General features: G+C 37.1%; 1 protein-coding gene across 7 annotated transcripts in view; it reads left to right on the forward strand.

The window, feature by feature from the left end:
• ZNF438 (zinc finger protein 438) overlaps positions 1 to 27,820 on the forward strand; it is a 52,156-nt gene that overhangs the window by 6,635 nt on the left and 17,701 nt on the right. For 3 of the 7 annotated variants that reach the window (XM_021542987.3, XM_021542991.3, XM_021542988.3), the window contains exon 4: positions 25,525 to 25,581. The exons of 2 other annotated variants lie outside the window; for them this stretch is intronic. In XM_021542987.3, coding sequence (XP_021398662.2) covers positions 25,554 to 25,581 — 28 coding nt within the window. In that variant the 5' untranslated portion in view covers positions 25,525 to 25,553. Of the gene's footprint in view, positions 1 to 16,505; positions 16,631 to 25,524; positions 25,582 to 27,820 lie in introns of all 7 variants that reach the window. 2 more of the 7 variants (XM_085564215.1, XM_085564248.1) reach the window with 1 other exon arrangement.

The following is a 27,820-nucleotide window of genomic DNA, read 5'->3' on the forward strand; positions in this document are numbered from 1 at the left end:
GCAAACCCTGCCTGCACACTGATGATGTCTTGGCATGTTAGTAATGCCACATACTCAAAGTAGGGGACTCTGTGTTTTCTTCTCTTTACTTCTGATACCTGTGTTCATACTTGCAATCAGATTAAACAAAGTGTGATGGGGTATAAAATGCTATGGTAAAAATCACTATCTTATTGTTGTACTGCATGCCATCACAGTGAATGTGGTGCTGGATGCCTCTAAGAAGGATGTAGAGAAAAAGGGAATCAGGGAACAGTCTAAAAAAGGAATCTGGGAATGGAAATTTGCTTTTATAAAGAGAATTTCGAAAAAATAAGAAGAGATTGTTTAGCCTTTGAAAGGCAGTGAATATGGAGAGTATAACACAAGTACACAGAAAGACAAATTGTTTGAGAGACGTAACTCAAAAGCTTTTGTTTTTGTTGATTCATGCTATAAGAGTAAGGGGATGTTCTGTGAAATTAGGGTGACAAAGTGAGAAAGGAAACTTGAGAGGATCTGTTTCTTAATAAACTGGTAAGACTGAGCTCTGCAGTCTAGGTATAATTTTAATTTAGAAAAATTCTAATAGAAATTGGCTGAATTAGAGTGCAAGAATATTTATACGGGCTCAGGTTACCTTTTCTCCTGAAAGAATATAATCCCTGATCTTTTTGTCACTTGCAAAATTATTTTTTCCTTCATGATTTTTAACAAAGCTCACCTAAAAACCATGTGTTGATGGTGTGAATAAAGGAATTAAGCCTATCCCTAGTTTGTTTATGGGAGAAGGAGTTGCAGCATCTCAGTAATTTGTTCTCTTTCTCTGTATTGGATGATATCTAGGTGAGATACTGACTAGGTAATATGTCTAGTTCCCTTGGTAGGATGCACTGATTTACTTTTTTTCTCTTGTAGATGTGGATATTGTAGAAGAGGTTTTGGGGATTAACATCAGGGTCCTCATGAAACTTGTGACTTACTGCTCCTGAAACACTGTTCTCTTCAGCTTTGATTTTTCAATTGCCTGGACTCATGCATTAAGTTGTTGTTCCTGCAGTAATTTAAATTTGAGTCAGTACACAAGTTTGTTCTGTACCTAGAGTGATGGAATATTTTGGGAGGATGAAGTGAGTTGAGGCTGGCCTTCTGTGTCAGCCTGCCAACTCCCAGCAAGTATGTAAAAAGTCATAAAAATAGCAGTGGGGGTATCTTAATTAAATGAGCATGCTTGTCGCTTTGCCAGTCTTTTCTCTTGGCATGGTTCAAGTCCTAGAAACTGTTTGCTTTCAGTCTCTATCAAACTCAAATATAAAACTGTGTGATAAAAGCATCAGAAGCTGTGTTCTACAGGAAAAGACTGCAGAATTGGCTTTTTCTCATTCCCACATAAATGCCTTTTTCTCTCCTTTTACTGCAGGCTGTAGTTTTTACTTTTGGTATGTTTAGTAACAGCATGAGTTAAATTTGTTGTATTTGGCTCTAGAGCAGCAAAGAGCAGATGTCATGGAGGTGCCATGACAGGAATAAAAAAATTCAGAAGGCTTGTGGGAATTTGAGGGTGAGAGGGAAGTCTTCATCCTATTTTTTCCATGCTAGAATCCGTATTATAACATGTAGAGCTGGCATTGAGTTCAAAACTTGCCGTGCTGCAAGGCTTGATGCATTGACGCAGACATTCTTTCCCATAGCTCAAATTGTGGAAACAGAGTTTATTTATAAAATAAAGCATGCCTGTGAAATTATAATTGATACCTTAATTACAGGGAACTTGCCTGAATGATGGTAACTTAGCAATCCATGGGACATTTTCCTGGCTTAGAATAGCCACGATTTACACTGAAACATTTTCTCTGCGTGAATCCTAGAAATGGAATTCCCTTGTCAAGGCAGAAAAACTTCAGTAACTGAGAGGTACTCTGCCAGGGATGATAAATCTTAGGTAACAGTCAACTTTTAAGCATTATTTAGGGTTGGAACATTGGAAAAGTAAACTTTGCTATTTGGGATTGTCATTATTTGAAAAATATGCATTTAAAAGCCACCACTACATGTTGCCATTCTTTACATAATCAGTTGGCTCCCAGATGTATGTGGGATCCTGGAGAAGTTTCTTGCTTTGGATTATTTCTTTTCACTTTTGTAGATTAACACAATGCTCTGAAAATCAGTGGTGACTTCTTATTTCTTTAAATCTTACCTTATTAAGGGCCATTTCTGAAAAAATCCTGGCGTAGTTTGTTAGTTGGCAGCCTGATTGCTTGTTTGTCTTTCTTTCTCACATCTTTGTTTTTCATTCATCATCTACAAGAGTGTATATTGCTACAGTATAGTTTATAGGAACATAAATACAATGTAATTTACATAATATTTACATATACATAATTTTGATTGCAGGTTGCTGTATTTGAAAATTGTGCCAATTCTCTGTTGTTGTATGTGTAGAATGATGTACTTGATAATTTCTGGAGGAATTTTTTTTTTTTTCTGTGATGAAAAGGTTTTATTTACACAGTGATCTGGAGGGAGGGCAGTAAAAAAATCTATCCTCGAGGTGGTACTCACTGATGTTGTATTAGTGTTTTAGTAAACCACATTGAGTCCTGCTTTGGGTCTTCTATTCTGGCGGTGAAGCTGAACTCTTGTCTAGCTCTTACAATTTGCTGGGGAGATGGGATTTGAAAGAAAAAGCATGTATGTTATAGTGCATTTAGTAAGAGTATGAAATCTGACTTCCTTTTAAAAAGCAATTAATATAGTGGGGTCACATGACAGAAGTGTTGTATGTGTAAGGTATATAATGTACATGCTCTGTTCTCCTCTACAAAGTCCTTAGTGGAGTGTATGGCTGTTCAGGTTTGAGAACAAATCTTCCCATGTCTTTTGCTGAAGAAAAATATCAGTGCACTGCTAAAAGAACACAGGACTAACTTGCCTGTTGGCCGTAACGTGTTGAGTTTCTTGGTTAGACAGCTAATTTCAGTGACTTGAAAGTGACAGGCCTGGAGATATTTGTGGTCAGAACTGCTCCAAGAGGATTGAATGAAGCCTTTTGGATTTCCTAAATGATAAGGAAGCCAGGTTTGATCAACAGCTGCTGGGAGGGTTATTCAGACACTGAGTTAGTCTAGTCCAGTGCAGGATTTTTCACCTCTGACCGGTTTAGATCATGTACTACCCAAGGTGAGCTGGTGAAGCTAACAGTTTTGGTATGTTTGATTAGCATCATTTATGTTTGCCCTGAGCTTTATTTCTTACAACAATTTTTCATCTGGTTGTCAAACTTCTCTGTGTCAGAAGGACTTTGTGACCACATAAAAAAAGTTAGAAAAATGGTTATGTTGTGGATTCTGTATTTAAAGACTGTTCTAGCTCATTTAAGTAATTAAGTATTTGTAAGGTTTCTTTTAAATGATAAGATTTTGCTTCAAAAGAAGCCTGAAACTGCTGAGTGTTTAGGCTAGATCAAGGTTGTACCTGTTTTATTTCTCTTTTAATGATTTCATGCAAGTGCCAAACCTACATTTATGTACTAGCATGGTTTGAAGATAGCTGGGGATTTTGAGGAGAGCTGGTCTAGGGTGTTATTAAGGTATAATTGATCTAATTCACTACAAAAGTTCTGAAACCTTTTTGAAGATGTTTTTTGCATCTAAAAATCTTCAAATATTTGGCATAAAATATTGCTGTTTATTGGAAAGTGAAATTTCTGTTCAGTTTTGAAAGAAAGCTTTGTTCATGTTCAATATTAAAGTGGACCAAACTTGCTTTTGTTTTTCAATTTTAAAATTATTCTACACTTATTAGAAATGTAGATATCTTTGAAAGATTTAGAAGATCAGCTTTTGAGAAGCATAAAAATTCCTTAGATTAATAATAATACTATCAAAATTGATGGAAACTCCTGAATATACAACTGTTTTTTCTGGGTAAGTCTCTTCCTGTTCCAGGAAGCTGTTAATTTTGGAAAAGCAAAAAAAAAAAAAAAAAACAACAACAACTAGAACTCTGAAATCTTAGTTATATGGTTAGTTAAAACCCATAACTACTGTTATTCCCATAGTTGTGGAACAATGGGTTTTAATTTGACAATCATCAAAAATGCAAGTCAAGGAAAAGAAATAATGTATTGACGGTAATATCTAAGAATTTGTAAAGCATCTTTCCCCTAGAAAACAAAAAGTTAAAAAATAATTCGTAAAGTGGACTGTACTGTAGACTATTGCAAGTGTCCTATCATGGGAATAGACAGGATAAATATCCTGAGCCTTATTTAACCCTGAGGGATTTCAGTGATGAGAGATGCAAATAACTTGGGCATATGAACCCTTTTTTGTCAAAGTGGAATTATGTTTTAAAGTGTTCAATAATGAAAATGATTTGTTTGAATTATCTTCATATTATTTCAAACATGAAACACTAGAAAGACCATTTCCAAAATATTTATTAATAATTGCAAAATTAATAGATAAACCTAAAGAATTCATAGATGTTAGTAATGGTTGAGAGAGAACAGCCATGCTTGCCTAATGGAGGATATTTACAGAAACTAGTTTCATGTTTTCTTTACTGGCTTCTCTCTCCAAGACTTGTATGTCTATGGTGTAGTTACCTGGTAATTCAGTTTTTGGTAATTATCTTGAGAAAGCTGCTCTGCATTGGGAAGGGTAAAATATTTAATGTGTATACTTGCAGTAAGCAAGGCACTGGGTGAGAATATTAACTCGTGTCAGGTTGGCTGATTGTAGATGTCCCCAAAAGAGGAAGTTTTAAATTTTGTTTGAAATCTAATCATATTACAAATTACTGTATTTAGAAGCATAGTAATTTTCAAAACTAGTATCTTTGGAATTCACTTTTTCATTACAAAGTGGTTTCACAGGCCTAAAATATGACATTTTTTACTTTAAGGATTTTAAATTTGATTACATTTCTTTCTAGAAATAAGGTGAATGGCAGTAACTTCCCAATTAAAGAGCATTACTTGTAGTGGTACACTAGAATCGTGGAATATCCTGGGTTGGAAGGGGTTTACAAGGATTCAGCTCCTACAAATTTTCAGATACAAATTCTGCAGAGGTTTCACAAAGAGAGATGTGGCCAGGTGGAAAATGTCCATTTGCAAAGGAGTCCTATGCAGTGCCCAGTGTCGTGAGCCACAGCAGCGCTGCTTCAGGGTGATGAGCGAGTTGCAAATTCATGTGTTGGGAGGAATGCTCAGTTTCTGACGTGCTGCCTACGCTTGGGAGCCCTTCCCATGGCTGTTGCCACCAACGCATTTGCACAGTAATAGCCCTTGTAGGCAGCTCCTGGCTTCTGACAGACTTCAGTCAGCTCTCCTGGCTGAAAATAGGCTGTGGTTTTAAACACATTGAACTGAAAGAATCATACAGTATCACTGGGAGTATTTTTGCTTTATACATACAGGTTCTTTGCAAATAGACTATCTTGCAACAATATTGAAATGTTTTTTTCTGACTGATGAACAAACTGTTATATTCTGTGGATAGATTTGTGTTGCATTTATAGCTATTGAAAAACTAGTGGCTCATCCACTACTTCACTTTTTTTAGTTAACATCTTGTATGAATATTGTACTGCTAAATCTTTAATCTGCTGTGGAGACAGACAAATTTAGGAGAAGTGACTTTAATCTTTGAAGAACGTGTATTGACTGGGAAACCTAGTTCAGTTTGTCTTTGCAAATCACCAACCCTTAGAAGTGGGATTAAGTTTAGTGCAGGAGAAAATGGAACTTTCCCTTTGTCTCCAGAGTGAGGTCAAGGTGCTTGTCTCTTTTCAGCCTCCATCTAAGTAAAAGGATAGAAAATATAATTGTTTCATGTTTCAGTTTCATCTCTTGAAGAATGGGAGTTCCGGTTACTTGTGCAGGCTGTAATGTCAGCAATTACTTCTTGTCCTTGCTGCTTCTTTACTGTGTTGTCTCTGCCCTATATGCATGTCCATATTTGAAATTCTCATGTGCTGCTTTTGTATTTCCTCTCTTTTTTTGCCCCTTAATTTTATTTATTTAGACATTCCACTGAGCAGATAGCTGAGTAGACTATGGCCGTGCAGGAATTGGTTATGTGTGTGGCTTTAGTGATGGCAAAATCCCACCCACCTTAGATGTGAAGCCAAGGAAAAGGAAACAAAGCAGAATCCAACAGAAGAGATGAGAAAAGAAAGGCTTTGGTAGTAAAGAAAGGTAGAGAGAATCACTTGAGTCACAAGTTGGAAGAAAAGCTGAAGTGATTTTGGCAGTGCAATGTGTCATGATGCTGTTATGATTTGTAATTTTAAGAACAGCTAAAGAAGTGTGTTGCTTAAGTTAATTCACTGATTCTTTTTTAATTGTAAAAGTATCTTTTAATTTCATTTTTCAGTAGAGCAGATATACACTAGTACTCATTATAGGAGAGTTTATTTTTGTTTAATAAAGATATATTTATGGTAATTTAAATAAATTAATAAAAACACTAGTGCTTGGTTACTTTATTGCTCATCTCTTATCTGACTGGGGTTATGTACAACATTAGGTCTTGGTAGATTTGAAGGAATGCTATTTTCCTTAATGAGTAGTTTAGGGAAAAATTTCATCTCACTAAAATGGATCCTGTTTCTGTGTGAAGGACAGGTGTGTGATCGCAGTTCACTTTCCAGTATCACGCTTAAAGACTTTCTAACTAGGCTGAACTACCGTCAGGTCAGTCAAATACCCCCATATCCTTAGAGAATAGAAATTGTTTCACCAGTTCATTTTCTATTCAACTACTTTACAGCTCACTCTGCTGCTTTGAGTTACGGGGTTTATTTCAGAATTTGAGAGATTAAAAATTAATCTCTCAAATTAGGAATAGGTGACTGAGAGAGCTAGTATTCTTGCTTGAATAATGCCCTACATATCTTGGACAGAGATTTTCTTGACTAAATAAAAACAAGATATTTGACAGCCTTTTAGAGTGAACACTGGTCAGCATAAATTGAAAAGAAAATTCCAGAAGAGACAACTGACTATTCTTGTGTGATATTTGCAACTTTTTCATGTTTCTTCTGGGCTTTAATTATACTGCATATACATGGCAGGAAGAAGGACCAGGGGTTTTGTTCTTCTCATGGAGGTGTAGCTTTATCATATCGTTGGGAATTTATAGCCTAGTAATATATAGTGTTTTTTCCATTCCTGCTTTTTGCAGTTGGTTTGTACAGCCTTATAGTCTGGCAGCTGAGAGCTCACTTTTCCATGATATTTTTTTTTTTGGCAGGAAAGGGTTACTGTTCACATTTCCTGTGTAATTCCTTCTGATCTTGCTGGGCTGTAATTACTTTCTTGATGTTAAACATTCCCAGGCTCCTATAACCTTCTAGCCTGCTTGCACTGGCCAAGTTTGTCCCAGGTGATCATGTGGGCGAACCTCCTGTTTTTAAGGATAAAAATCTCTTCTTCCTGTGTAAGATAGGCTACGTAGTCATTCCTTTGCTGTGCAATCCCAAGAGAAATCTTTTAAAAAATAATAATAAGGTAGCACATCACTCTTTTTAGTCAGACTTAGCAGCCAAAACACATGACAAATCAAGTGTGTGGGTTTAGAATTTGCTGAATCTTGGTTGAATGACTGTGAGTTCACATTGAAGATTATTTTTTCTTAATACATTTGGAAAATAGGTTATGATATAAAAAAGACAGATTTTGACTGTAGCTTCTTACTTTTGACCATATAATTGGCAAATCTTTTTAAGCTTGTTTGAATGTAGAACTACTTAGCTGAGCCTTCAGGAATCTTTTTTCTTTTGAATTCTTTGCAGTAGCTGCATATTTAAAAAAAAAAAAAAAAAAGAAGAAGAAAATAAACCCCAGAATCTTACTCAGTTCTTTCTTACATAATTCAGTCATCCTGTGTTTCTTCTGATTTTCAATTTTAGTATATAAACAGTAAACCCAATGTATTATTTTGTTTTTAAATAGAAGTGACTGTATACTACTGAAAAATGTTGACTTCAGAGGTGTGGGAACTGAAGTGTTCTGTTCTGTAAAGGCACCAAAAGATTTTCTGTGCTGCTCTTCAGCTTTAAGAGACACCTGTAAGAATGTGAGTGAACCTTGTTTTCCATGACCTTTATGCTGTTTTGTCACAGTGCCAGGAAAGATGAAAGGTTGTGATGGCAGAGTTTTTAGGGTGTGAGGAGTTGTAATGTGCTGATACACTGACACTGGTGAATGTTGGGTTGGTTTGGTTTTTTTTTTTTTTTTTTTTGTTACTGACAATGTCGGAGAAAGTAGTTGGCAGTTCTGTTCTCTACAGGTTCAAGAAGTAGCCTGAATTTTGATACTTCAATTAAGAGCAATCTCATTATCTTATTATTCTGTTACAGGTAACTTTTTCTGTCATAATCCTAGTTTTACTAACTTCTGCATTTAATTGGCTGCTTTGTGAAATTCTCAGGCTACAAGTAATTCTGTTTTGTTTAGCTGTATTATTGTACTTGTAACACAGATGCTCAGAAGTCTTCCCAGTAAGTGACTGAAGTCTTGTGAATGTGTAACTGTGAGCTCAATGGGATTGTATTATTATATCTGGAAGAAAATGGTTTGTAGGTGATAAATTGTATCAGTTTGAGCTCTTTTCTTATTTTAATTCTCATGCACTCCAATGGCTGTGCTTTACTATATAAATAGAAATTAAAACAGTTGGCATGTGTGTTGTTGACTGTGCTGCTATGCTAGTGAACAATAGGAAGAGTATATTTTAATGAAAATGTCTTTTATCTTTTCAGGAAGTCTTGAATTTGATGCCTTAGTTATAATTGGAATGCAGTCAGTATGTTGCCCAGTTCTTAATTGCATACTCCATCATGTAACTGGAACATGGCTGTCAGATCTGTCTATTTTTGTTGTTGAACCCAATGTTCTTACGGGGTATTATTCAACACAGATAAGTCCAGTCCTGGCATAAAGTATTTATACAGCAGCTATGTGAAAAAAAAAATCCATGAAGCCCTATGTGAGTATAACTGGTCAGAAAAGGATGCTGCTTGTAATTTCCAGTTACACAGTCATTTTATTGTGGCCTGCTTGTCACCCTCAGATACTTGAGATTTGTTAGGAAGCTTTGTATGAACTGGGTTTTCCTTTGCATATCCACTTGGGTATGTGTTAAACATACTGCAAGCATGATAGGCTTGTGTGCAGCAGGGCAATACTTGGGTTAAAACTTTTTTTTTCCTAAAACAGCTCGCTTTTAACTATATATTATGAAAACACTGATGAATTTAGAGTTAGTTGAGAGGCAAACTCTCATGAAGCCTGTTTCCCGTCTAATAGGATGTATAGTTTATCTTGCCATTCACTTTACTTGTTTAATTTTGCTTCTGCTTAGATGAAGGCAGAGAAGAATTACTCGCTATTTTGTAATTAAAAGTAACCTGTTTTGAATTTATTTTGTAAAATACATAGATTGCAACGAACCAGACTCTCTATTATGAATTTCACCTTGGAGGTGGAAAGTATCCTGAGTGGTAATGAATTTTCTTCCATGAAAAATACGTGGTTTCAGAGTCTATGTGAATTGCATCTTGCTTTTTGTATAGAAGTCATGTTTCAGGATGTAAGCTGGTTTTGTTTATCCTCTGTGTGTGTGTGTGCATGTTGATCTAGTGATTTAACATAAAACTCTTGTGGACTTTGATGTCTGTAATGTACTGAGTCAAGGTGAGGCATATAGCTGTGATGCAGGGAAGAATTAGACTTCACCTTAAGTGTATTTAGTGCAGAGAAGAAAACTGTTTTTAATAGGCTGCTATAGAAATAAGAAATTATTTGAATTAGGGGAGCTTTTAACATTTCAGACAATGTAGTCAACTGTATTTTTATCTTCAGGGTTGTTCTCTTTTAGGGAGGACGTGTAAATTATTGTTGTGACAAAATGCATAAATGTGTCTAGGATTTGATAGTAATTAATTTTACTTATCTAAGCATAGATTAAGTGCCTCAGGTTGAAACTGGCTATAAAAAGTAACATGTAAACAAATTTAACACACATCCGGTGTAATAGCACATTTGGTAGAACTGAAGGTGCTTTGTTTTCAAATGCAGTGGTTTCTCACTTTCAGTGTTCACAAGTTGTTTAGTCACAGAGTGCCTCTTGACTGGATTTTTAAGGGCAATTTTTATCTCCATGGCTTTCTTGACTTGAACTCTATGTGACAGATTCTTAAGTGCTGCAAAAATGTTGATGTTGTTTGCCATTGGTTTGCAGAAGGAATCATAGAATATCCTGAGTTGCAAGGGACCCACAAGGGATCATCAAAGCCCATCTCCTGGGCTGTCACAGGGCAGCCCCATGAGTCACATCCCTGTGCTTGAGAGCATTGGCCAAACACTTCTTCAACTCTGTCAGGCTCAGTGTTGTGACCACTGCCCTGGAGAGCCTGTTCAAGTGCCCAACCACCCTCTGGGTAAAGAACCTTTTCCTAACACTCAGCCTAAACCTTCCCTGACACAACTTCAGGCCATTCCCTAAGGTCATGTCACTGGTCACAGGAAAGAAGAGGTCAGTATCTGCCCTTTGTCTTATCCTCGTGAGGAAGCTGTAGACTGCAATTAAATATTCCTTCAGTCTCCTCCAAACCAAGTGACCTCAGTCACTCTTGACACAGCTTCCCCCTCAAGGCCCTTCACTATTTTGGTGATTCTCCTTTTTATACTTTATAACAGCTTTATGTCTTTCTTACACTGTGGTGCCCAAAACTCACACAGGCCTTACAGACAGGCAGTGCCTCTGCAGAGTGGAGCAGGACAATCCCCTCCCTTGCCCAGCTGGCCATGCTGTGCCTGATGACCCCCAGAGAGGCCCTGCAGAGAGGTCTGGGCAATCAGCAGCCACAATCAAGTGCAACAGGCAAAGTGCTGGATTCTGTTCCTGGGATGGGGCAACCCTGAATGTAGGGACGGGGGAAAGAGAGGCTGGAGAGCTGTGCCATGGAAAGGGACCTGGGGTCCTGGTCCATGGCAAGTTGAACCTGAGCCAGCAGTGCCCTGGCAGCCAGGAGGGACAACCCTGTCCTGGGGGTCATCAGGCACAGCATGGCCAGCTGGGCAAGGGAGGGATCGTCCTGCTCTGCTCTGCACTGGGGCAGCCTCAGCTCCAGTGCTGGGGGCAGTTCTGGCTGCCACAATATAAAAATGATACAAAACTGTCAGAAAGCATAAAAAGGAGAGGCACAAAGATGGTGAAGGGCCTGGAGGGGCCTGCTGTGAGGAGCAGCTGAGATCACTTGGTCTGTTCAGCCTGGGGGAGAGGAGACTCAGGGGAGACCTCACTGCAGTCTTGTGAGGGCAACAGGAGGGACAGGCACTGATCTCTTCTCTGGTGACCAGTGACAGGACATGAGGGAATGGCCTGAAGTTGTGTCAGGGGAGGTTTAGGTTGGCTATCCAGAAAAGGCTCTTCACCCAGACGATGGTTGGGCGCTGGGACAGGCTCCCCATGGCAGTGGTCACAATACCAAGGCCAATGGAATTCAAGAAATGTTTGAACAATGCTCTCATGTACATGGTGTGACTCTTGGGGGTGGTGCTGTGCAGGGCCAGGAGTTGGAGTCTATGATCCTTGTGGGTCCCTTCCAACTCAGGATGTTCTGTGATTCTGGTTTTTTAAGTCTTTTTAATTTCCTACTGTTAGATGAACAGTCATAAAAACAGAGAGCCTTGCAAGATATTTAGCAATTTTAAAGATATTTGGAAACAGAATACACTGTATCCTTATTATACATGTGTTTCTCCTGTATAGAAAGAGTTCCATTCTTGTCATCTCTCATGCTTAAAGTAATTTTATGTTTTGTCGTCTGGTAAATTTATATGTATTGTCTAAATTTGTTACTTACTGAAGGCTTCTCCTAAAATTCCCATGCTAAACTTCACATTTCAGAAACTTAAGCTCCGTTCTTCCATCTATATAAAATGAATTTGGCTTCCAGTCTGTGAATTTTCATGATACTTAAGTACTGTAGGTGATACAGTTATTGCAGTCAACAGTTTTAAAAACACTTGCAAATTAAGTATGTATATAGCCAGAAATACTGAAAAAATATTTACTTATTTATCTTTGATGATAACTGTCATCAATGAAAATACTTATTTTTTTAGATTAATCACAGGACTGTGGGTTTGAAGGGGACTCTTTGTCACTTCAATTTTGTTTCATTTTTAAGGTTAATTCAGTTCTAACTTGTGACATGATCATTGACATTTACATGGTATGGGCCATGAGGCCTGCATGCAGCAAGTGAATTCACACAGATCAGAAATAGCTTAGAAAAAAAGTGCAAAATGTCTTTGGCAGTTGTCACCATTATTTTTAATCTCCCCTCCTCCCTTCCAGTGCCCTAAAAAGTAGTTGAGCTGGATGAATCAATGTTTGATACAGGGGATAATGCAGATTGTTGCCATGCACCCAGTGCATATCTCAAAACTACAAAGTCTGTAACACAGATCTTACATTATTTCACTACTAGTGAAAGGTGAATGACTTTGAAGAACAGAAGTGAATGTGGTAGAAATAATATGCCGGAGTTTCTGCTTTGCTGCAAGGGAAACATTGATTTTTGTTTTTACAGAAATATGTTTTGTAATGTTCTTTCCATATTAAAACCCTTATCTAAATTTTAAAAGATACCATGTTATTTGTCCAGGTTTGTATATTTTGATATTTAGTGCAAGTTTTTGAGATAAAGCAAAATGATAGATTAAAAAACCAAATCACAGCTGTCTAAAGAAAACTATAGCAGACTGAAATAATTTGTGTGTTAAAACGTGCTTAATGAGTGTTCACTAGAGAACCTCTAAAAAATAAAATGTCACAGCAAAACCTTACATACTTTTCTGTGGTCTTGTATGTTAAATATTCTGTTGCCTGCTTGAACAGTTCTCACCATTCAGAAGACAAGTAGAGTAGTACTGTGCCAGTGGTTTTTATCTTAAAAAAATACATTGGTGACTTTTTATCAATGTAATTCAGATTCTAGAAAGATGAGCAATTTCTCAAAAGTCATTCTGTATTCAGTAGAGAAAAATTATGAGAATTCGGCCTGTTTCAGGTATTGGGAGATTGTGCTGATAAATCACTTGGCCGCTAATCAATATTTGAAGCTTTGAAAATAATTCTTTATATCTATCTGACAGCTTTCAAACAAATGAAAGCAACTCTGTTGTGTCCTGTACAGGTTTTTCTTTCTGTGGCGTGTAGAATAAATAGAGCAGGTGTGTTAGGATCTGTAGTCTAATTTTGCAGGTTTGGAGCCAAGAACAAGTTCTGCATGCACATACCTCTGACTTTAAAAGAAGAGCAGACTTAAAAAACAAGGAGTACTTGAGCATAAAAATGTGACTTGCTTGACACCTACTTGTTCATTTAGTTACTCCCAGAACAATTCTTCTCTTAAGAAACATGATTTGTTTGGTTGAAACAAGGTAAGGAAGGGAGTGAAGCAATACAGTTTTAAAGAATGGGGAGCTGATGATGGCAAGCACTGTATGGCTTGGAGACAGGAGATTAAGGAGGTAAAGTTATTAATATAAATCTGTGGGCAGTAGAGTACAATGGAGTTCTTTAAATATAGAGGATGTTCTTGAAGGGTACAAAAGCTTAGTAATGATAGAAGTCCAATTCTGGGCAAGGATGATAAATTTCTGCTTTGCAGGGAAAGTCATAAATATTTTGTTCTGTATTCAGAAAGAGACTGGATGATGCTTTTACATCTCACCACCTCCATCATTAGTGATGGGAAGAATGTATTATCACTGTATCAGCAACTATTAATGTTAAATGTTTTTAAATCTGCTGCACTGACACCTACAGATACTAAAAAAGAAAAAAAGCTTAGAAGCGGTATGAATTATTCATTTTGAGTTTTAACAAATCATGGAACAGTGGAGAAATTTTAGAAGGCTGGAGGTGAAGGGGAACTAATGTGCCCAAATTTAGAAAGTATAATAAGTGCACCTTGAAAAGGCTGATAGTAGTATGCTGTCAGTGAAGATTTAAAGGAGAATTGCATAATTAATGCTGATGAGAATGGGCAAGTCAGGCCTACATTGTACTGTTGCATGGGGTTACTCCTTTCTGTAAACTGATATTGGACTGACTGGCCTGTAGTTCCCCAGATCTGCTCTTGCATTTCTTGAAGATGGCTATGTGCCTTTTCCAAATTTCCCTTGATGCCATGACTTGTAAAAGATGGTAGAGTGCATCGTTGTGGTGACACTGATCAGCTCTCTCAGCACTACTGAATGCATTCTTCTGATCCTGTGGTTTTGTACGACTGAATCTTCATCTACTCTTGTTAATGTTATATCAGTGCCTCAGCCTCTTCCATGGCTTCGTTCACCTTCTCTGCTAAGCATTAGGCCCACTTGTTCCTTAGACTTTCTTTTGTGGTCTTTGCCTTTCTTCACTCTCCATGTGCATGCTTGAGTAGTGTCTTAAATAATTAGAACTCTGCTGTAATCCATAGACACTGAGCATGACTAGCAATGTTTGGATTTGGACATAAAGTAGGAATTAGTGCTGCTATTCAAAAAATAGATGTTTGGTTATTTAATTGCCCTAAGTGAGCAGAACTTCAGTGTTAGAATGTGAAGGTTTGACATGGCTCAGGCAGTGTAGGTGACCCCAGCATGGCTTTTATGGTAAATTAATGAAAAGGTACTGTGTGTGTAACCAAAAAAACCTAGTTGCTTTAAAAGCTTGGTCATGCTTAATTGTTTTCCTCTTGATGTACTAATTCAGTTTGGTCTTGCTTAGTTTGAGATTTAACTGAATGCATTTGGAATACAAATATCCGTAGGAACAGAAGACAAAGCTGGAGGCCCATAGAGAGAGAAGAATGTTCCCAGGGTTAGCATAGACTGCACACCACAGCTGGTTGCTGGACAGCATCCAGGAATAATTTTGACATGTTTATTTCACATTTTTTCTCCGTGAACATGTTTTAAGGACACTTCATTAAAAATGTCCGATAGTCTTTGAAGCTCTGTGCCTTTAACGTTTTTCAGACAACAAACAGAGTGGTGGATACAAAAACGAAAATTATTTTGGCAAGGACTGTTTGCACAATGAGAGCAACACAAACTGATTGAGTGAAGGCAGTAAACTAGGACAGGCTGGATTTTGATTTATTCTTTTTTGTATTTTTAACTGTTTTTTAGTAAGTATGGTTTGTCAGTAACACAGTGCTGATAGTCTATGTTTTATTTAAATTATTCTCTTTCAAGCAGTCTGTTATTGTCTATGTTGTCCTGTATATTTTCTAGGAATGGTGTACCAGTCTGAACAACAGCTGATATTTTATGTGCCTCTTGATACTAGTCAATAAAGCATGTCACTAAAACCAGCTATGTCTGGAATATTTGTGTCTATTTAAATTCTACTATTTGTATAAAAAAATGTATGTATACCAGATTGACTAGAAAATACACTTTATTTTGTTCCGATTGTTCTTAAAGTACATGACACACTAGTCACTTCAGCCCAGCAGTTGCTTTTTCAGTTGGGTCAGAGCTCTGAGAGAGCTCCCAAGCAGGGAACTGGGACATTCCATGCAGGAGAATCTATCAAAGTGGTGACAGTCCTTTCCCAGAGAACAAGAGGGATGTGACCGAGCAAAGAATGCAGGCGAACAGCTGAACCTCTCTGCTGGGGTCTGTATGAATTAGTCTGGGCACAGCAGCAACAGGGAGGGCAGATGCTGCCTCTGCTGCCTGTGCTCAGCTCTCAGCTGGGCTGTCACTTCCTTGGCTGCAGCTCTCATCAGGGTTCCAGAGCTGTAGTTCACATCTTCAGCTGTGGATGTTGAACTGCCCTTAATTATGCAAGATAATTTTGAGTACATTGGTTGCAAGTTGGGAATTCTTTTTATCTACAAGTATAAAATTTACGCAATATTTTTTAACACTTAAGGCACCTACTGTGACAGAACTTATCTAAAATGTGACCTTTTAATATTTGCACTAAGTTTGGAACTCTGGGTTTTATGAAGGTGATTCAGTGAGATTATGCTCTAATTTGTCAGCTTACTCTTTGATGATTCTTTCATTGTAGAACAGTTTATTGTATGCTTGGGAGGCAGTAAAGATGGAAGCGGCTTAAGGTGGAAGTTGCTTATGCTAGTCATTAGATTTTTACAGGATTTTTAGGTATGACCTGTTAAACATATTCCTTTTTGGTGAGTAGGATCATGTTTGGGAAACATAAGATACAACTCATGGTTGAACAGTGTATTTAATGTTGGGTGTTGTTAAAAAAAAAAATCCAACAATTGCATTTGCATATCTAGTTTTAAAAGCGTATGTGTTCTCGAAGCGTACTGAACATTCAGCTATCCAGAAAAACCCATCCTTAGCCCTGGAACAGTCTGGGCTAGCAGTGTTAGAGGCAGAGTTTGGGGGCAGAATCAGTGTAGCACCAACACAGTTGAACCACTTCTTAGTACAACATCTGATTCCTTACCTGGAATATTTTTTACTACAGGGCTGTCTACAAGGACCAGTTGTGCCTCACAACAGTTACACATGCTGAAATGAATTCTGCTTCTTCAGGAGAACTTAGAAGTTGCTTTTGAGTTCAGCTGAAGAAAACAGGCTTCATCCTTCAACGTAAATCACTAAATAATTCAGTGTATAATTCAAATTAACAGCTTTTTTTGTTTGTTAGGCCTTAGACTATTAAAGCAAACTAAATTCTTAAGCATGTGGCAGCATTAGGTATTTTGGCCCTAATACCATTTTCCTGTTCTTTGTTTCTTATGTCTTAGGAGTTTGAATGCATGTTGGAGGTGAGCCCTTTTGAGAGGTAATTTAAACAGAAAGTCATCAATTGGTAGGCAGTTCTAATTTTAACTTCTTGGAAGTACATCCCATCTTGGCCTAAGTCATTTTTTGCTTGATTGGTCACAGTCATAGTAAATGGATTTTTAATTTTTGTTAGTTCTTAGATGCTTGTTTTACTTGGGTCTATGAATACAATATATTGAACGTGAAAAACATACACTGCATTTTATGAAGTGTATAGGATATTGCTGCACAAACTTTATAAATGCCACAATGTAGCTTTCCTGACCTTTTAAGAAACTTGTAATGGAAATTCTTATAGAAACAGCTGTAGATGATGCTCTTATTTGGTACCATGGCAAAATTGAATACTGTGTTCAAGTATGCAGCTGTAAAATCAGAAATAATTCCATTATTTTAATCAGAATTGCAAAAGCAATTCACCTTGCAAAGCCTGGAGTGTTGTTTTGCTCTTTGTCTACTGTTGATTTTTCTTCTAAGTAGAACATTAACAATATACCCAGACTGTATGAAAATAATGAAACCCTGTAGAAAATCCTTTTTGAATTATACAGGAAGTTTTATCAGTGAGATGCAGATTAGTGTTGAAGTAACCCAAAACACTTCAGTCAAAATAGAAGAAGTGATTGACTATTTCTTATTTAGTCTCTACAAAGCTTCAGGGCCATCTGTGATTCTGTGAAGAATTCAGCATCACATTTCAAACTCAAATCAGTCAAAATTGTGCAGGTGAATGTAGCTGTTAATACTCTGATTATTAGTGGAATTTTTAGGGCTTTGTTATCTCACACGTTCAGATAATTTTTTTTGAACGTTTGGTTGTGTTTTAAGGTATCAAGTAGCTCCAAAATATGTTAAGGGTATAAAATTAAACAGAACTTGCTCTCCTTTCAGCATAGTAGACCTTGTTCTTTCTGTAGTCTAAAATGAACAGAATCCTAAAGCTTGTACTGTATGGTGTAGCACTACTAAAGAAAATTAAAAATTAAAATTAAACAGAACTTGCTCTCCTTTCAGCATAGTAGACCTTGTTCTTTCTGTAGTCTAAAATGAACAGAATCCTAAAGCTTGTACTGGATGGTGTAGCACTACTAGAAATAGCTTATTCTTCAAATGTTGAAGTGGAGGAAGATTAAAAAAAACAAGTAAAATACAACTAATGGTTTTGGTCTTTCCTGTAGTCTTCTTTAATTATTTTGGTTGGTACCTTTGTATGTTAACCTTGTTCTGCTCTCTGAAATAATCTGGACTTCTGTAGTGTAAAAACAGGTTATTCATTAGGTAAATAAAAATTATATGTGGCATTTTATTACAAAATGTCTCAAAATGTCTTTATTCTCTGCCAATTACTGAAGTTCTCTTTAATCCATCAGCATAACTGACGGATTAAATATTAAATATCGGAGGCTTAGGTAATTCTGAAATATGGGAAGAGCATTGCCGTAGGAATTGATTAAATAATCTGTCCTATGTACATAGACCAAATTTTGCTGTCATTTTCAGGCTACCCTTTGCTGTCAGTTAGTAAATTGAATTTGATTTCTGAAAGATAGTTGTTGATATTTTCAAGACTCATCCAGACAAAGCTGTAAGGCCAGCGTTGACCCTGTTTTAAGCAGGGAAGTTGGATGGGATGACCTTGTGCAGTTTCTGCCAACCTGAATGATTTTGTGAGTGGCTGTGTACACAACCATAGATATTTGTCTGGTTCTGTGAAGTTTTAGTGTAACTCCAATGAAATCGCTGTTTTAGTGTTTGTGATATTGTCTATCTGAAAAGAAAGCTAATGTACAGCAGCAGATACACAGTGAGATAAAATATGTAGTCTGGTCTTATCAGAGCAAAACAGTAATTAATTATGAACAAAAGTCAAAAAGTCTGAGTTTAATTAGGTATTACAAAGTGAAAACCATAATGGTGTGCTGCAATTCCACTATGAATGATATAACATATTGCTAACAGAAGCGAGATACACAGATTGTGCCTTATGAAACTGCATTGTTGAGAATCTCAGCAAAGTTTCTAAGCAGTTTGGAGCCAAGCAATGAATGAGTGCTTAGTTAAGAGCCAGGATAATGTGGTAGTGGGGAGGAACAGGAGTAGAAGGAGCTGTGCTATTTGAATTTTAAAGTGAATTCTAGATTAGTCATTACCTGCTAAGAATGGTACATATTTATGTTTCCTGTTTTGTTTTAAATATTAAGTTAATTTGAATTTAAATATCAAGAACAATGGACTGCATAGATTGCATGTAGTATGTTACAAAAATGAAAATTGTATTTTCCAGAACAATTTTTTAGCTGTCCTAAGACTCAAGAAAAAAAAATTTATAAATTTGTATTGATTTGTCATTTCACAGTTACTTTCACACCAGTAATAACCAAGACTATATTTTAAATCAGAAACTTTGGCCTTTGTATTAAAAGTAATTACAAGTAATGGCAAAGATGTCTAACTCAGACGAGGGACTTATATGGGTCTCCAGTTTGTGGCATTCAGAGCACTCCTACCAAGAAGCGATTTACTAAGGAAAACATAATTTGACAATCTGGCTTTTTAAAATGGAAATTTGGAAAAAAATGTTATTTTTTGACATTCAATGAATTGGCTAATATTAGGCATAATAGTGACCATGCCCTTCTGAATTTTTCTTTTTTGAACGGAGTTGTTTACTTAAATGGAAAATAGTTGAGGTTATTTATAGTAATAAAAAGTGTTCCAGTACACTTCATTTTAATACATATACATTTCATAAAATGAAGACTCAATTTTGCACCTTCTTTAGCCTTCTCTTCTCCCAGTGTCTTTTTGAGAAATTCCACTTTTATACATTTTTTTCGCAGGTCCTTGAATTTGCTTTTCTGGAGATAGTTATAGTTGTGAAATAATAATTAGTGAGACTGTATGCTAGTTTGTCCACAGTAGTAGAAAACATGTGGAACAGCCTCATTTCTTACAGTGTATATGCTAGTCTTTATTCATACAAGTGAAAAACCTTCAAGCTGATTTCAAAACACTTATCTCCTCAAGAAAAGCAATAATTTTTCACTTGCCTGCTATTTTAAGCCGAACGTTGATGTTGCCCTATGTTGTTTCATAAATAAGCTTTTATTCTCAGCAACATGTTACTGAAAGTGGCATAGAACCTGTCGTGTAGGCACAGTTCCACTCTGACAGATGGGCAGAGTGCAGGCTTGCCAGCCAACCATTCCCCACATCACCAGCAGAGTATGAAGGGAAGTGTTTTTGTCCAGGATTGCCACTGTGGCATTCAGTGCGTGTAAGGCTGGAAGTTCAGGAAATGCGCTCGGACTGGTCCATCTCACAGGATGACCAAAAGTTTAAAAATAGCCTGGGTTTTAGGTTCTGCTGGGTTTGTGCTGTTCTCTTTCTTTTTGTGGTTCTGCTGAAGTCATCTAATGGGCTCAGCCAAAAGATTTCTGCCATGGACACGCAATTCTCCGTGATGAATTATCTAAGTATGGAAACACAAGCAGTGAGCAATTTCAGACACTGTTGTTTGTGACTACATGCATATCTCTGGATATAGAATAGGAAGACTAGGATTTGATACAGGATTAACTTCTGATGTAAAAATACAAAAAATAGAAAACCTCAGCAAATCAGACATTTGAGACTAAAGATGTGAATAGTGAAATACAGAATATTTTTGCAGGTTTTCAGAAATGCAAATCAGCTGTTGCTTGGTTATTAGGGGTTTTATTTTTTAAACAAATTGGCTTAATGCCTTGTGCTTGATTTTTATAAAGTAGCCAAGCACTGCAGGCTTTTGGCAAATACACTTGCTCGAACAAATGCTTTTGTGTGTTAACAGTAGTCAGTCATTGTGTCTGTCATTTTTATCTTCCTCTCTATTTTTAATTAGTTCAATGTTTTAATCTTTTATTTCAAGTCTGACTTGGTCTTTACATAACAATGGATTTTGCCAACTTTACTGAAAGCTGTGCTGATTCAATACATTCAGACTTTTTGGGGAACTTGGTTTCAGTTGAAAAGTTTCTAAATTATGGGAAATACTGTTTGCAAGGCACTCATTTACAAGATGGCATAGTATGTGAAAGAGCAGGTGTGAAAACTGAAGTGAATAAAATTGCTTTTGAAATATAAATGGGCATGTCATGAGCTTTTGTCAGGAGAATGTCTTTTCTAAGCTGTACTAAGTGTTTAATTTTTCTTTTTATCTGGGTGTTTTCCTTCTGAAATTAAATTGCATAATATTTCTTTACATGCTTAGTTTTAAATTAAAATTCATAATTAGGCTTAATGTGAAGTTACAAGATTTGATTTAATGCTTTCTTCCAGTGCCTGAACTAATGTACACTGTATTAGAAGATGCAGTCGTCATTGAGAAGCTTTGTTCTTTTAACAAAAGATACCAAAAATAAATTTGGTTAGGGTCATAGTGGTCTAGTTTAATACTGTTATGATAATAAGTCCTATAATTACTTTCAGGTAGTTCTTCCTTCCCAGAGGATGAGGTTTTTAGTTTTGATGTCTGCTTAAAGCATGAGGATGACAGTAAAATTAATGTCATAACCTTTACAGCCTATTTATCGCTTTCTCTGTAATATCCTAAAGGATTTTGTGTAACATCTAAGATAAATGTCTTAGTATGGACTAGCATCGAATTAGGTTAATTGGGTTCAACTGATATTCATATTCAGTGTGTCTATCAGAACACCTGTTTCATATAAAAGACCTGTGGGTATCTTCCTGTGAAAATTGCTTTGAAATTATTACATGTATATGCTCTGCTTCCTATGGTTGTTAAAGACTGAGTTACAGGATGGGATTTTTTTTTTTTTCCAGTCTGCTTGCTATTTTTGCCTCTTAGGAATAATGAAATTTATACTTTCATTCTCTGGTAACATAAGGAATAGTACAGGCATGATGGAGCTTATTTTATGGCATTAAGAGAGACTTTACTTTCTAATTCTGTCCAGCTTCAGTGCCACTTCACTTGAAATTCTTGTAATAGATTTCTTTTCATCTCTGAATGGTCAGCAGCAGATTTCTAGAAAACTAATTTGAGTTCTGGAATACTGTGACTTGAGTGATTTATTTAGTGTCTTATGGTAGGTTATAAACTGAGCAAAACAAATTCTAAGATTATATAAAATTTAAAAATCTTTATCGTTTTGATATGATATTGGCAGATAGAAATAATCTGTATCATCTCCTGTATTTGGAAAGAGCCAGTATTGGACTCAAATATAACCAGGGAAGAGTGAAAGAACATTTGCCTCTTCAGTATTCAATAAGAACATCAAGACATAGTGAATTATTAGTTGCTGAGCAGCCTAAATTTTTTTCTGGGTGGAAGAATGTGAAAGAGGTAAAAAATTAAATTAGTAATTTTAGTTCTAAGCGTAGGTTTTTTTGAACATTGGCATTTTTTTTTTAATGGGAAGTAGTCATACCAGGCCAGATTTATAGCGAAATGGGGAAGAAAAAACAAACCCTCAAACATGCTCAGGGCAGGCATAAGTAGTTTTGTGGATGTTATGATCTTGAAGTTCTAAAAGTTTGAATCAATGTACTGTACAGAACTTTTTAATGAGACTGTATTTTATATTTAGGACATGCATGAAATGTGTGTCGATAATACATATCTGTTAAAGATGTTACAACCTAGCAGAAAAGTGTCAGAAACTGTCAGAGAAAGGATCAAAAAGACAGGATCATGATGTATTTGAAAACAGTGTAAAACACAGACAGGACAAATGCACAATATTTATGGCTTGCTTTGTAAACTCTGTATGTCAAACAAAGCATGCTTTTACACATTGATGTTAGGGGTGAGTAAGTAACTAAAATTTGAAGGGATTATAAGAATTCATCCTGATTCCAGAATCTTGAGCTCTTCATTTTTTCCAAAAAGGGAAATTATTTGATTAAATATCTCCAAATATAAAGTGAGGTGAAAGGTTCTTTCATATAACAACAATAATAAAAATACTATTCATGAATTGTTAAAAGAAATTATCAATGTTAATTGGAGAAATTGCCCTCTTTTAAAATTATTATGATTAAGAGCAGGTGATGTCTTTGTCAAATAAGCACAGTCAAATTAAGCACTGGATTTTCTAGGTTAATACCATTAACGTAGAAACCATTTACAGTTAGAGTTGAACCATTCTAACCATTTACAGTTAGAGTTGAATTCAAATCAAAGATGCCTCTAGAAAATGTTTGGATTTATATGATCCAATTTTGTGTTGTAGTGTTAGGGTTTGTGAATGTGTCTGGGAAGAACATTGGAAAAATGTCTGGAGCTTGTATTTCTGCATCGTATTCTAAGAATTGTTGATCTGTATCCTGAAGTCTGGTTTGTTGTAATTCTAGAGGTGGATAGTAACTATAGATGGGGCACCATCTTAACATGCTTTAATGCTCCCATACACAGGGAAAGGCCATGAAAACCTAAAAAAAATATGTCACTTTGAAATAATAATTTTGAGAAGCTTTCTTTGAGTATAATTTCTTAAATTGTTTTTACAAGACTATGTGTTGCTTTAAATGTTTCAGTATGTTTTGAAGTGCTGTAAATACTAAAGGGGGAAGAAAAACTTCAGACTTTGATTCTCTGAAAAGCAGTTATTGATCAATATGGCCTCAAAGAAGGATGTCTTAGAGTGTGGGTGACAGGGATTTCTAGATTTCATGTTGATTTTTAGAAGTGTCTCGCCATCCCGAAATTACATTGATGTGGCCTGTTCCATTCTTGGATGTGCAGAGGGAGTTGTCTGTATGTTCCCACGACATCAAACTGCATTTAGATGAGCCAGTGTGTGTTTGAGTGCTGGGCCTGACCGCTCATGGCTTGGCTGCTTAAGCACCACGGACAGAGGCTCTTTGAGGCAGTTGGGGCTCTGCTGATGGGCGTCAGCCAGCTGCTGCCAGGAGGTGCTGATGTACCAGAGCTGCATGTTAGGTATGGCTCAGAACAGAAGATACAGTTACCAGAGAGCTTCACCTCTTAATGTTCATGCTTTGATGTTGATCTTCCTGAAAATGGAATCGGTTTTCTTTTTGCTTTACTGCTAGCTACGTAACCATCTTCTTCCAGAACCTCACCATTGCTTTTTGAGAGTCAATTGTGTGATAGTAAAGAAATATGTTTAAGGCTCATTTTGTTTGGTATTCGCATCACTATTTGTCCTATGTATTCTGTATTTAACCAAAACTAATCTTTGGAACATCATGTGCTCAGAAGATGTGTCTCGAGTGCATGTCTGGGATTTTCTTTATGTAAGACTGTCTTGACTGTTAAATTGGTCAGGAAAGTCAGCAATCTCCACATCTGTGCAGCTGGCTTTGTTCATGGGCATGTTGTAGATGTGCACTGGTGTAAAAGCCTAGATCTGAGTAAACCCCAAAGAGGTTTTAGTTTTATCCATGTCAGTCAATGGACTTTTCTATTACCTTCCCAAAACTTCTGGCTGCATCAGGAGAACAAGACCTTCATACCCTTTGTGATGTCTAACATATTAATTGTGTTCAGTTGAACCAAACTATTATGCAGCCATTCCAAAAGCTAGGCCATTTTGTGAAAAATAAATCTAAGTGGATAACAACAGCTTCATATTGCCATTATATTATTCTGTGTCTTTCTTCCCTGACTGTTGAATTCCACTTCACCAGAGCTTGAACAGCACAATCAACTGCACTGGAAAGAAGTAGCCAACTCTTAATTTACTGGGTGGCCATTTGATGTAAAGCTGTTATGTCAAATACAGTGCATCACATCTTGTTGTAAATACCAACAGCACATTTGGGACAAGTGGCAGTGTAATGTTTGGTTCATAAGAGCAAGGTTGTATCTTCATTGTAGCATCCAGGGAAGATTCTGCTGGTTAGACAGTTATGTGGGACTCATGCAGTCACATAGAATCACAGTGGTTAGGGTTGGGAGGGATCTTAAAGGCCCTACCTAGTCCCAACAGCCCTGTCTGGGCAGGTAACCTTCTGCTAGATCTGCTAGATTGCTCAAAGCTGCATCCAGCTTGGCTTTGGTGAAGCATTCATGACTTCTCTAGGAAAACTATTCCAGTGCCTCACCACTCTTACAGTAAAGAATTTCTTCCTAGTATCTAATCTAAACCTATCCTCTTTCAGTTTAATGCAAATACCCCTTGTCCTATCTGCAGATGCACCTGTAGAAAGTCCACTCTGGCTTTTCTGTTGGCTGTCTTTAGGTATGGAAGGTGCTGTCAGGTCTCCTAGGAGCCTTCTTTTCTTCAGGCTCATCAACCCCAGCTCTGTCTTCATAGAGAGGTGCTTTAGCCCTGTGATCAACATTGGGGCTCTCCTCTGGATCCTCCCCAGAAGCTCCACATGTTTGAAGGGAAATGATTGCTTAACCCTGTATTGTCTGTGATTCTTCAGAATGTATTGCCATATTGGGATTTATGACTTTCCACTGTCCTGGCTTTAAGAAGATTGTTTAATCACAAGAAGCCTAATTTAGCAGTACACAGTGTTAAAATATGGAAAGCACATGTAGGGGTCCAAAGAAACCCGTGGTTTAAATCTCTGGTGGTGTTTTCTTGAGAGGTATGGACATATGGGATCCATTCTGAAATACAAGTCTGGAAACTATTGCCATTGTCCTGTTCATTTTTTTGTTAGTTTATAAGAAATTATCAGAGCTTCTAAGTATCTGTATTTCTTTCTAGGAACATTGTCGTAACTGTTAAAGGGCATAATGCAGAATCCGTTAACAGTTTCTGCAGGTATAGTATGCTTTCTATACTTTATTTAGAAATTAGATGCTTGTGATTCAAAATGTGGAAGAAATATCATCATTATTAATCACTGTATTACTTGTGTCTGGTATTCTGCTGTGGTATGATTTGAAAAAAAAAAAGCCATTACTGCGGCATTTATCACTTTAAACAATTACAGTAGCTAAAATTGCATTCTTCTTTAGGGCATTGCTAATTACTGTTAACACCTGTAGTTGAAACTTGAAGTGCATAAATCTGCTTCTTCTTTGATTCAGCATTATTAAGCATTCAGGTTTTAATAATTTTTTTAAATCTTCATATATTTGAAAATCCCTGCTATATTTTATCCCCATATTAAATGGGGTCAAATCTGTCTGCAAATTATGTTAGTTAGCAGAAACAGGAATAAACATTAACTTAGATTTTTTTAAAATGCCTTTCCAGCATTCCCATCCTGACTATTTTTTTTTTTAGTTCTTTTATGTGCTTTCTTCAAAAGTTGTCTTTAATTTGATTTAGTTTTCACTAGGGTTGATGTCTTGATTTTTTTCCCTCTGTTATTAGTAAGGATATTTGTATGTCAAACCTCTAAATGTATAGCTGTAACTTCAGTTTCCTTTCCCTTTTGATCTGTGTCTCAATGCTAATGTTTAAGAATGATTTTTAACATAAATGTCCTTTTTAATGATACTTAAATGTGAGTGAACGTTTGATGGATATGACATCAGCTCTAATGGACCTTTCAGAGCCATTGCTGGTTGTCAGTTAAGTTTCCATTGTTAGTACTTATGTTAATTAGGAAGAGCACTATCCATTACTTTATTTAAAGCCTTGAGCTTTTACTGTCATGTAAGTTTATACTTTACCTGTTTTGTGAAGACTGAGTATTTTTATGATGCTGTAATAATTCTGAGGAAGCTGTTACAGAAGCATGTCATTCTGATTGATCTTAGTTGATGAGTTCTGTGTCTCTTGGGACTATCCTTTCAAGGAAGACAGTACTTCTATTGGGTAAAGCTGCCCACCCCAGAGTATGTTCTACATTCCCATGCTTGTGGCTGAAATACTCAATTCTGATACTTGAAAGCATTAATTTAATTTTTCCTTTAAGTAACAGGAGGTTTACCCCGATGATAGTCTTATGTTAAAGCCATTTCTGAATAGTAGTAGGAGAATATAGACTGTGAAGCTGTATGCAAGCTTCAAAGTGATTAAGCATTTGCTTTGGAATTTTTTTTTAAGGCTTTTTCTTTTTTCCCCTAAATCAAAATCCATTCCAGTCAGTATCCTGTTACTGACTTGTACCCGGAGGGAATGATAAACTTGGAAGTGAGCTTCCATGTTAGATATCACTGAATAACAAAATAAGCTGAGTTGGAAGGGACCCACAAGGATCATAGACTCCAACTCCTGGCCCTGCACAGCACCACCCCCAAGAGTCACACCATGTACATGAGAGCATTGTTCAAACACTTCTTGAATTCCATTGGCCTTGGTATTGTGACCACTGCCATGGGGAGCCTGTCCCAGCGCCCAACCATCGTCTGGGTGAAGAGCCTTTTCTGGATAGCCAACCTAAACCTCCCCTGACACAACTTCAGGCCATTCCCTCATGTCCTGTCACTGGTCACCAGAGAAGAGATCAGTGCCTGTCCCTCCTGTTGCCCTCACAAGACTGCAGTGAGGTCTCCCCTGAGTCTCCTCTCCCCCAGGCTGAACAGACCAAGTGATCTCAGCTGCTCCTCACACGGCTTCCCCTCCAGGCCCTTCACCATCTTTGTGCCTCTCCTTTTTATGCTTTCTGACAGTTTTGTATCATTTTTATATTGTGGCAGCCAGAACTGCCCCCAGCACTGGATCTGAGGCTGCCCCAGAGCAGAGCAGAGCAGGACGATCCCTCCCTTGCCCAGCTGGCCATGCTGTGCCTGATGCCCCCCAGGACAGGGTTGTCCCTCCTGGCTGCCAGGGCACTGCTGGCTCAGGTTCAACTTGCCATGGACCAGGACCCCCAGGTCCCTTTCCATGGCACAGCTCTCCAGCCTCTCTTTCCCCAGTCCCTACATGCAGGGTTGCCCCATCCCAGGAACAGAATCCAGCACTTTGTCTTCATGTGGTTGCTGATTGCCCAGACCTCTAAATTTGTCAAGATCTCTCTGCAGGGCCTCCCTAAATCATGACCAGGAGCTATATCAGTGTGAAATGATGATACTCTTCAAATACATTAGTCTCCATATATTTTTTTACT

Source organism: Lonchura striata, chromosome 2, assembly GCF_050655825.1.
Source record: "Lonchura striata isolate lonStrDom1 chromosome 2, ASM5065582v1, whole genome shotgun sequence".
Classification (NCBI taxonomy): Eukaryota; Metazoa; Chordata; class Aves; order Passeriformes; family Estrildidae; genus Lonchura; species Lonchura striata.